Raw genomic sequence first — 12,035 nt, forward strand, 5'->3', positions numbered from 1 at the left:
TGATTTTACTCCTAGGATTTCTTTGACCAGCATCCACGGTCCAAAAGGATTCTCATTAATGGTGAGTTTGTTATTTTTCCTTTCCTCGTTAATAGTAGGATTATTTCTTTCCTCTACTGCTGATTCTTGTGCCTCAACTTGTAATCCCTGATTTTGTGCCATAATATCCTCACTCCTACTACGGGTTTCCATTTCTGGTGATCCCATCAGGTTACCGTTATTTTCATCTTCTCCTCCGTGTTTCGGCGTCCGGCCACTGTCCATAGCTGTCTAAAACAATTGTTTGAGCATTTCTTTCACAAATCCTGGACAGTTTTCTATCCTATGTCCGTATTGCCCGCACTTAAAACATATTTGATGGAGCCTTTCGTATTCGAGTTTGAATTCTTTTCCCAGAGCCGTGAAAGAGGGTACAATCTACTTCCTTAGATCAATTTCCACATATATGCGAGCGAATTTTCCTCTAGAATATATCGATGTAAACTCATCAATCTTCAACATTGTATCTAAGGCTTTTCCTACCTTATAGATAAAGTATTTATTGTAGAGTTCTGCTGAAAAATTTGGAATTCTGACCCAAACAGCTACTTTACGTATATCTATATCTTGTGACATGAAGAGGGGTCTCCAACGCTGAACTAGGAGGTAGTGCTCCGCTATCATCCAAGGTCCCTCGAAGACGGCGTACGAGTAGTCTTCTTGGTTAGAAAAATGAATCAAGAAGTTCTTTTCAAAATCCATGACTCGAACCATATCTCTCCTAGCTCGCTTTTTGAGAACCCATCTCTCCATAGCTTGGAGATTGAGGCTTTTATCAAAGGATTTTACTATCAGTGATAGCTTCCATGGTCTGCACCAGTCATCATACTCCTCTAAAGTAACTTCAATCCTTGGTTTGGGATTAAAGGGAGTTTCCAAATCTTCCCTAGCTTCCAAAGCGTCTTGATTCAATATGTACTTCTCTGCAACCATTTCAACTATTTCTTTTGGGTCGAGATTGTTAAAATCATTGCCAACCACCATATCCCGATAGGATGTCTTCTAGTTCATGTTTCCTCCACCAATATCCCCTTTCTGAGTCTCCATCGGATTGGGGAAAGGACTGATTTCTATCTCCACAATATTATTAATGGCATCTTCCATTGTTTTCTCTATCTGTTCCTAGTCTTTCATCCCGTCCATTTTTACCTTCTTAATGCTCCTAGCTACGAGGTCTTCCTCCTCGGAAGATCTCTTCTCAATATCGTTTAAGAAAGTTTCAGAACTCATAGGAAGAGTTTCTTCTGGTGTTTATTATAAGCTCATACGCACATCATTATTTTCCTATACTTTTTCTATTATAATTTTAAACTTAATTAGGCGAACTAAATTTACTCCATTCTTAAGTGTTGGACAAAAACTGTCATTTGTGGGGCCTTGTTCGCAACTCTTCCATATCACTGACCACCAACATCTCTCTCACTTTTAATGCATATCACATGTGTTCATGCTACTCTCTTGCCACGCATGTTTAACATGTGCGAGGGAATCTTTTCAGCACCATAGAAACCTCCATTAAAATTTCGATGCTCATGGTTTTACCATCTTATAAGTTCCTATTGAACCTTTCTGTGAACTTGTCCGTCAAATGCTAATGGAAGTTGTACTGATTGTAGTGGTTTTGTTCGTATCTCTGTGGGAGTATTAAACTCCCCAAAGCTATTAGTTATTATTATTATTTTAAAATTAGGACAAGGAAAAGAAGGCATTACAAGAATACTTATGGTGTTTGACGAGGGAATGAGGTAAGAAGTTGGTATCTCTTTTCTTAGAGAGAGGGAATGTGAAAATGGTTATGATGATCGGAATGAAGGAGGTGGTGACTACGTGATGGTTGTTGTCGTGGTGGGAGATTCTAATTTCAAAATATAAATAAAACCACCTCAAATATAACTTCCGTTGGTCTTTGACAGGCAAGTTGGCAGAGCAGTTGCATTGTCTCACATTGAAAATCTTATGAATCAAGATAGGTGTTTACACTTTTTTACATGGCAAGTATTTGGGAAGCACCACACGTTGAAAATCTTATGGTAACATTGAAGTTTGAAAGACCACTGCAAGTAGAATGCTAATCATCAACATAATTAAAACCTTAAAAGTGAAAACACCTGCTTTCCTGGTATCTATTTTCCTTAAGACCCTTTTTCATTGTTCATCCTCATCATCAATTCCATGTCTAACACCTTGACTCTGTCCTTTAGTTCCTTACTTCCTTATATCTCCCTTCCAGTAAGCTATTCTAGCCACCAGCACGATAAGCAACACTTGCAACGCTATTATCAATGTGTTAAACAATTAACACATCAAGCCACTTGAGAAAAGGGTAATGTAGGTTTTTCTAGTTTGTATTTTCATTGATGGCAGTCAAGGAAAACCCAAATAATAATAATAATCATAATAATTAAAAGCACGAAGCAAAGCAAAACAAAAAACTCTTCGTTAAATATATCGAAAACACACAACATAAATAAATTATGAAACTCCTCCAGAGACATAAACTCATCATACATGACTATTTGATAAACTCGTCCCTCTGGGAACCCCTTGCTATCAATCGATATTAGGCTAAAACCAGGAACGCCTGAAATGAAATCTGATGTGATTAATTATCAGGAACAACTACATAAATCAAATCATTCAGCACATAATTGAATTGTTAGCAACTTCACAGGAATAAACATGGAGGTGTTTTTCTGTACAAATATATCTATATATACATAACTGACACTAAATGATATGCGTTGCTAACCACGGGTCAGCTTCTTGAGCCAACCATGCTGCTAGCAGTAGGTCCAGCGCCGGAGACAGTTAGCCCGCGATCGTACATACGCTGGATTTCTTCCCTATATTCTGTCAAAGACTTGTCAGGTATGGCTGGTGTAAGCTCCACCACATCCCCCATCTTCAACTTGCAATTGGGATCACTTACAGGCATGTGATTCAGTCTTGGCCTCAGTTCTTCCTTCAGAGGGAACCTATATGTCATCAACCTTGAGCTTGCTCGCCCAGCTCTTTCCATCAGATCCATCACTGTTGAGTTCGCACGAAATTCTTGGACGGACATCTGCACATGCATCCAGACCAAACATAAATTACAAACCTTCAAATGTTATAGGATGGTAATAACGAGACCACCAAAAGTTTTGTAACATCGATTGAAGGATATGATGCAAGTTAGACCCACTAAATTCTCACAATCAACCCCAAGGTCATATTAAAACACAACAAATTACTACTGGAAGCAGAGCGTCCATATCCATTAAGGAAAGGAGACTATCCAATAATTTCAATAAACATCAAGGACTTATCAAATTCAGATAGCATACTTAAGTTAATTAATGACTTCACCAAAAGTTAATTTGTATGAAAGAAAGAATGAAGAAATAGTATGGAAATGCATGCCTATAGTATTCTGCTTCAGGCTGATAAGGTGATCAAAACCCGAGAAATTAGATAAAAACAAGATCAATTGGAGAGAGGCATCTTCAAGAGCACCTCTACCACACAGTCGGACTCTCCTCGCTGGTATCCCACTCAACAAGATGCTACTCCACCGGTAATAATTGTCCACTTGGACAACGTGGCACCTTAAAAAAAACCTGTCTATCTACCACTTTGACAAAGTGGACAAATATTTAGTAACAGATCAGGTAGCAAAAAAACTTCCCCTTGTTGCCTTATTTACACAAATCACACACCTCATTCAATAACAGAATACCCTAATTCCTGAAGATCCCACATCTCAGTATACCAAATCTCAGCAGAGTAACTAAGCTAAACTCTCAATCTATTAAACTAGGGCCCAACTATGATCGGCCCATGAATAGCACAACTCCAGCCAAACTACAGGTTGAATGGAAAGGAAAATGAGAAATTAAAACATCACAAAAGTCAAGCACAAACCTTATCATTCTCAATCATGATAACGAACACGGGGCCATCTTGACCACAGTCGGGCTTATAACAATATGGACAGTCATCAACATGGGAAGGGAACTTGCATGGAGGCTTAATTGAATCGCCATATCCAACAGATGTAGAATCCTTACTCATTGCCTCACACTGCCAGGTGACAACCCATCGAGCCCACTCAACCATCTGAAGCACAAATGAAGAATGCTGACAGTCATCTTCCTTGTACCTCCAATGAGCAGCAAACCCAAATTCAGCTTGTAAATGCATATCTTTTGTTCGAATTTGTACTTCAAGGGGAACTTTGCCTTCACCCATCACCACAGTATGCAGGGATTGATACCTAATAATTACAAAAATGAAATCAGATGGTATAGATAAAGGGCCAGGAAAGTGCACAGCAGCACACTCTGAGGATAAACATACCCATTGAACTTGGGGCGACATATGTAATCTTTTAGCTTTCCAGGTACTTCAGACCATAACTGGTGAACAATTGTCAATGCTTTGTAACAGTCTTCCTCCTTATCAACAATCAAGCGCAATCCATAGATGTCGTGGATATCATCTATTGTCAGTTTCTTCCTACAGATATATAGAGAAACGAATAAATACTAGAGGATTTGAAATGTACAAACGACAAAGTTCAACATGTCTAGTAACAAGAAGCAAAATGTACAAACAACAAAGGTCAACATGTCTAGTAACAAGAAGCAAAACAACTTTTCTTTTCTAATTTGACACCAACTTGTTTGATTAGCAGTCTCATCTAAATAACTTATAACAGCAATTGTTCTTTATGAGCTTATTCAGCTAAAAGTAGTTTTTATTTAGAACCAAAATTTCTTTAATTAATACTCTAGATAATCTTTTCTCCCAAGCAAAGGAAATTCTTTATTTTATATTTTCACTTCTTTTCTTCATATCCCAAATGGCACATGAAACAAATAGAAGCTAATAATTTTCAGATACTACACAGGCAAGAGGGAAGGGATAACATTCTTTGACATTTTGCAATAAATGCTAAAAATTTATAGCAACTAAACAAGTAAGAGGGAACGGGTAACGTACTTCAACATTTTGCAATAAATGCTATATAAGCTTTTGTGCCGCCCAGAAACGACATGATATGATATGCCTTCATCTTTAAGTGCTTGCTCTAATTTCTCAATTGCAGAAGTAATCCTGGCTTCATCATATGAATCCACAAGCTTTGAAGATAGCTCATCATGCTGATCGGGGTTGAGATGTTTAAAACATAAATTTTCTAATTGTTCTTTCCAGCTAGATATTCCCAAGCGATTTGCCAAAGGTGCAAAAATCTCCAAAGTCTCCTTTGCAAACCTCTGTTGCTTGGCCACTGGCAATGCATCCAGAGTCATCATATTGTGCAATCGATCTGCCAGTTTAATAAGCACAGCTCTTGCATCTGCCATGGCAAGGAACATGGTATGCAGACGGTCTGCTTCAACTGATTTGCAAGCTGTATTGTTTTCTCGAGCAAGCTTGCTCAAGTGACTTAATTTAGAAACCTAGATCAAGTTTAAGATCAGTCAGAATTTAATAATAATAATAATAATAATAATAATAATAATAATAATAATAATAATAATGGACCAAACTATGAAATGAACATAAAACCAAAACAAACGGCAATAAAAGTTCATCACTTAACCAAAGTAAAACAGAAAATAAAGCATTAAAGCTGTCATAGAATACTTAGTAACTAAAGCAGCACATTACACAAAAACATTGGATGTGTGTTGCCGCTTCCTTATGTCAATAACCTTAAAACGTCAAGCTTGTAAATTCAATCATATCAAAACTGCTTGCTAAATTCAATCATAAATTCACGAGATATTACTTATGGCCTTATGTTTCCATAGTGAGTTGAACTTAACATAGATTCCATCCACTTTGGACAGTTAATCTCATCAAAACCATGAGATCCAACAGATAGAAAGAAAAATACACCTATAGGTTTTCCCAATGCCATTGTCTATTAAATTTTGATGAAGTTGCAGCAGCCAAATTACACAAAGCCTCTGCCAGTAGCACTAGATCTGAAGGGTACGATGTTGCGTAAGTTTAACAATAAATAATAATATATGCTTGTTTAAATTTTAACAATGAACTTAACCATTAAAACAAAAACAACTTAACCACCGAAATCATAAATCACACGCATTTAGTAATTAACATTTAGTCAGATCAAGCTCCAAGTTCCTCACCCCTTCAACTAAATCAGCAACCCCAGCACCAAACGTTCCAAATATGTAATCATAGGTCAGAAACGCATCGTCAAGGGTATCATGCAAGAGCCCTGCAGCAACCACCGTGGAATTTGCTCCAATCAAAGCGAGCAGCACAGCAGTTTCCAAACAATGCTGCAAATATGGATCCCCACTAGCACGCACCTACAAGAAAACAATTAAATACAAAACCAATTAACTCCAAATCCAACAAGATAGATAGAAACACATACATCAAAACATAGTAAAATCCATAATTGGTTCCGAAAGCATTTCCGAAACTCAATTCAGGAAGATTATACTTGAGCACAACACCAAATTGATGTTACAAATCTTTCAATATGAGATTCTAGTTCTCATAATTCCATAAATAGAAACAAGTTCAACGCTCTATATACCTGGCCTCTGTGCGCTTTCTCGGCTTCACAAAAGGCCTTGATTACAAACTCTTCGCAGAAGATCTTGTGTCTCAACTGGGCACCAAGCAGCAACTTCTTAGCATAAGGCTCAAACCCACCCTCCATAAAAGTATCCTCCAAATTGAAGGTCAACTCATCAGCCAAAGCCGAAGAATCACCCTCATCCAAACCACCAACCTTGAAACTCGCCGAATCGTAATCCAAGCAAGACCCCAAAGCGTTCCTCACGAACCCATCAAACAGCCCACTGGTCCCAACCCTCTCCGAACCACCACCGATCCTCACGGAGCTCGCGGTGCTCCTCAAATTCGAAGACGAGCCAACGGTGCTGCTACACGAAACGGGGCCGTTGAAGACAGAAACGGGGCTATGGTGGTCCCTCTTCCAAGAAGAACCACCAAACTTGCTCGGCGAGTATGAGAAGGAGCTCCCGAGTTCCTTAAGGTTCAGTTCATCCCCTCTGCCGCCACCGTGATCCTCACCGCCGCCGGAGAATCCCGACAGTGGCGCGTGCTTCACGGCCGCTGGCGCCGGCGAAGAGAAGAGGCACGAGAGACCCCCCATTACAGGCTTCTGTGACGTCGACGCCGTCGAGGACGACGAGGATCGAGACCCCATATCGAAGTCGCAGGAGCCGTGGGCATTGATCTGGCATGGGTGCGGCGTCGAGCACACACTGCTCGGTGGGCTTGCGTACAGGGCTATGGTAGAAACCGCCATTGCTGAAGAGGAAGATTAAAATACAACGCTTCCCTTCTCCTTCTGCTTTTGTTTTGGAAATTAGGGTTTCCAATCCCAAACTCGAACCTAAAATAATTATAATTATAGAGTTCGAATTTCCTTTTTCTTTTTTTCCAGAAATGAGAAATCCAATTGAAAATAAATACAGAATAATCTAATAATTGGAATTCTCTTTTTCCGGAAGGAATTGACGTTAGCCCTAATTATTTTTTTTAAGTTACCTAGTTACTGTTGTGGTGGCTCCCAAATTGAAAATAGAAAAAGAGCGACTCAAAGAGAGGAAAAGTATTTGGGGGTGGGGGGAAATGATTAATCCTTTGAAGAATTCAAAGATTAATTTTGGTGTTTGTATTGAGAGTATCTATCGAGGAGTATACAGAGATTCTAATCCTAATAAGAGCGTAGAAAAGAGGGTGAAAAAAGAACCCTAAATAGATGAGAATTTACAAGAAATTGGAGGACGGAGAGTCAAATAAGTTCGTAAGTTGGAAGTGAACGCAGAGAAAGAGAGAAAGAAGGGTTCCGTCTTAGAAGTACGCAGGATCTGTCATCTTGCTTGATTTTGTTGAGACTTGTTGGAATTGTTCAGCGGCCAGGGAATGGAAACTAGGAAATGACGGGATTGCCCTTCGATAAACTTGTGAATACCCTCAAACTAGTTCCGTTTAATTGCTGTCCCCTGAACCGGAAATTTATTTTTGGATAAGTTTGTTTAATTCTTTTGTTTCTTTAACGTTTAAATAACATAATTGTCTCTGATTTGGTTTTTAGGTTTGATTAACGGACGTAAAGTGGGGCTGGTTCGTAGATTGATTTCATAGATATTTTTATTTTTGGGTACATGTTGGCCTTCTTAATCCAACACCAATGAATCTAGACGTCATTCTGGGGGTGAATAAATAAAAGCCTCCAAAAAGTAAAAGGACGATTTCTGTTTTTAAATGTACTCAAACAATACTGGTGTTTTAATAATTTTAATATTTAATTTAATTAATATATATTATATATCTATAACAATATACATGCGTTTGGTGTCCAAAATTTTTTTTCCAGTATTATCCTTTTTAATCAACTTCTCCACTTAATGTCAGTTATCTCTGAAAAACTTCCATCACTTCACTTGGCCACTTGACGTAATTCTTACCCGTCACTTCTTACCTATTTTTCTCTTCTCATCTCATCTCTTATTAATATTATTGAATACATTGATAGATTTTAAAAATACATTAGACTCATGTCCATAATAGATTTGCTTTTAATTATTTAGATATTCATAATAGTAATAAAATTGGTCCAAATTTTTTAATAGATAGAACGGTAATAATATTAGTGGGTATAAATTATTATTCTTAGTAAACTTTTAATTATTTCTAATATACTATGTTACATATATCTATAATACAATATATTATGATTGTTAATTATTCACTTAAAAAATTTACACTATTAATTTAATATTTAAATTTTTTTTATTATAGTACTATTTTAATGTACTCTAAATTTTTATTATGTATTTATAATTTTGATAAAAATCATTCTTAAAAGAAATATTAATCTTATTTTTTAATTTTTTTGTCCAGATAATATTAAATTATTTATATTAAAAGATTTACGAAATTCAAAAAATATTATTTATATAATAAAAATCTGTTTTTAGATATTCAAGTATTAAAATTGGTCCAAATAATATTTTGAATAATGATAATATTGGTTAGTTGTGCATATATATTCCATTAGTTTGTTAATTTTATCTTTTAAATTATTTTTTATTATGATACTATTTTAATGTATTCTAATTTTTTATTGTGTATTTATAATTTTAAAAATAATCATTAAAAGAAATATTAATTTTATCTCTTAAATTTTTTAGCTTTGACAATATTAAATAATTTATATTAAAATATTTAGATAATTCTAAAACTATTATTTATACTATAACAAAATAACAATATACAAAAAAAAATATGGAAGTTTGATGTTCAATTTTTTTTATTCAGTGAGTTCTGTTTGACCGTTGTTATATAAAATATTTATTTAAAATATTGGTAATTTTTTATTTAATTTATACGGTAAATAATAATTTTTTATGTAATTTTATTTTATTTAATATCAAATAAATTTAGATTTGAATTTTTTTATTCTTTTCGAATTGAAATAGTCCCATTGCATAATCGACAACTTTGATTTCTATTATAATAACTATTTTTTCTATTATTTTCTATTTACTATTTTTTTTATTTTTGTGATAATAACTATTTTTTTATCTATACCAATATAGAATGGGATAGAAAAGTTTGGTATCCAATTTCTTCTCCCTATTTTATCCCTATTTCTTTTTTATTTTTGTTACACACTGAATTCAATATAACAAACTGTTACTACGTTTTCAATTTTTTATTTTTTATAAAAAATGAATTTATCTCACGACAGAGTCTTAAACTGATTCATTTTCAACCCACGACATATTTTAAAACTGATTTACTTTCAATAAAAAACTGCTCCCACTACGTACTAAATTTAAAAACTGAAACCCCAACATAATTAAATATTTTTTCACTTTCAATTTTGGTATTGCAAACCTTTTTTTTCTCTGCATTTTGCTATGTTTCTGACAAATAGAAATGGAAACTTCACAAAATTAACAATCCTAGGCGAAGAAGACAACATGATCGAAGAACAAAGACAGCAACTTATCGGGAGATGATTCGATAAGTTGCCATATCAACTGACTTCAATTCCAACTCCAGTGCCAAACACAGGTAGATGTAGTCGATTAACTACAAACATAGGAGTAGTAGCCCGATTGACTATAATTAGAAGAACTACCACCCATCATTAATTTGATACCAGTAATACGATAACTAATTTTCTTTGTTATGAATTCAATTAGTTTTTAATAATTATATTTTACTTTTGAAACATACAGGAATGGAAGTGCATGACAATGGAACTTTTACCGTTAACAGCAACACGTGTTCTTTTATCTTATTTTCATTCTATATTTCACTAATAGTTGTAGAAACCGTAACCTCTCCTTCAATTCTTTATTCCAATCATTTATCCATTTAATTAATTTTATCCGTTTTCAATTTTTCTTACTTCTCTTTCCAAGTCTAAATGTACTTCTCTGTATGTAACAATTATTTGGATGAGTTTTTGTAATTTTTTGAACTAGATAATAACTATGCCAAATGTTGATTTTCGACGCCATGTATGAAAGGAGGAAAAAAATAATTAGGAATGATAAATAATTTTTTATGGATCTTATCGTTTTATTTTGGATATATTCTTTATGTGAGTACTTTATACCAAGTTTGATCTCATTATTTAATTTTTAGTGCTTCTCCTCTCACCATTAGATGCACTCTTATTATTTATGTTGCCATCATTCTTCTTCCTTGAATATCGTGATTGTATCGTCTCCATCTTTTCCTCGCTTTCATTTACTACAATTGCAAATTTTATACCATTTTACTACGTATATTAATTTCACGCATAACTTTCACGGCACAGGATTCAGTGGTCCAGAAATCTTTGGACCACTAAGTGGTCCAAGTAGAAAACATGTTTTTAGAGTTTTTTTATCAATTGCTACGTAGTCCTTAAACTAATTTTAATTACAGATCAACTCCATATATTTTATTTAATTATAAAAATAGTTTTTATTTTATAAATTATTATTTTATCAATTATCTATTATATTTATTAACAATCAAATACAAAAATAACAACCAATTATATCCTCCATTCATCCTAATAATTCCAATTGATTAAAAAATTAACTTTGATCTCGTTACGTTTCGTCCATGGCTTCCAAATCGTGTTTCCTTAAAATTCAATCGATTGGTTTTTCAAAACAATCGATTGAATGATAACTCAATCGATTGGTTTACACTATATCACAAAACAATCGATTGAAAGTTGTAAGGTAGAATGGTAAAAAGCTTATACCAATCGATTGTTTATACTTTCCAATCGAATGAATGCCTCAAAACAATCGATTGTTGTTGTTACTCAATCGATTGAATTCACGAAAATAACATGGATTTGCCAAATACAATCGATTGGAAAGTGATGACATTGAAGTTTTAGCCAAATTCAATCGATTGGTAATGTAATCCAATCGATTGGAAGGTGATGAAGTTGAATGTTTTGCCAATTTCAATCGATTGGTAATGGTACATAAAATTTATAAAACGTCAATGATATTTTCTTTTAGAGCAATGCTAGGGGGCCAGCAATTTTTGTGATTGTTAGCCATCAATTAGCCATCAATGATGATTTGATGGTGTGAGATTGGTGTGAGATTTCATCTAATGGCTCACCTTTCTCTGCTGGTTACATGCGGGCCAAAATTCAACAAAACTGCTGGTCCCCTAGACTTTTCCTTTCTTTTAAATTAATTTATAAAATTTTTTAGATTTGTGTATTCTGAAAAGTAAAAAAAAAAATTATAATAGAGTAAAACTTACCTGAAACCAAATAACATAGTGTAATACATATCTTTGATCAATATTAAAAAAAATTAGCCTAATTATGTACATAAAATCCTAAAGAATACAGTTCTATCTTATTTAATTAAGTTTGCTTTAAAATACCAATAATGCTTTTTCATGTGCTGCTTTTAATCTAAAATCCTAGAAAAATTAATTTAAAATATTATAATGTTATT

General features: G+C 34.4%; 1 protein-coding gene across 1 annotated transcript; it reads right to left on the reverse strand.

Annotated features, from left to right (window-relative positions):
• Positions 1-2,460: 2,460 nt before the first annotated feature.
• On the reverse strand, positions 2,461-8,234 carry LOC112710502 (probable GTP diphosphokinase RSH3, chloroplastic). Its single transcript, XM_025762741.3, has 6 exons — positions 6,602-8,234; positions 6,183-6,368; positions 5,023-5,483; positions 4,378-4,536; positions 3,943-4,294; positions 2,461-3,103 (listed from the first exon to the last, which is right to left on the reverse strand). Exons 1-6 carry the CDS (start codon positions 7,340-7,342, stop codon positions 2,795-2,797), a joined length of 2,208 nt encoding a protein of 735 aa, XP_025618526.1. The 5' UTR covers positions 7,343-8,234; the 3' UTR covers positions 2,461-2,794.
• Positions 8,235-12,035: the final 3,801 nt, after the last annotated feature.

The sequence above is a fragment of the Arachis hypogaea genome, chromosome 9 (assembly GCF_003086295.3).
Source record: "Arachis hypogaea cultivar Tifrunner chromosome 9, arahy.Tifrunner.gnm2.J5K5, whole genome shotgun sequence".
NCBI lineage: Eukaryota > Viridiplantae > Streptophyta > Magnoliopsida > Fabales > Fabaceae > Arachis > Arachis hypogaea.

What these genes read in the sequence shown, in the direction of transcription:
- LOC112710502 (XM_025762741.3), bottom strand. Translation starts at nt 7,342, where the DNA reads ATGGCGGTTTCTACCATAGCCCTGTACGCAAGCCCACCGAGCAGTGTG. An exon ending in AGAAAGCGCACAGAGGCCAG is followed by an intron (nt 6,369 to 6,601) that starts GTATATAGAGCG and finishes GTTTTCTTGTAG; the next exon opens with GTGCGTGCTAGTGGGGATCC. An exon ending in TTGCTGATTTAGTTGAAGGG is followed by an intron (nt 5,484 to 6,182) that starts GTGAGGAACTTG and finishes AACTTGATCTAG; the next exon opens with GTTTCTAAATTAAGTCACTT.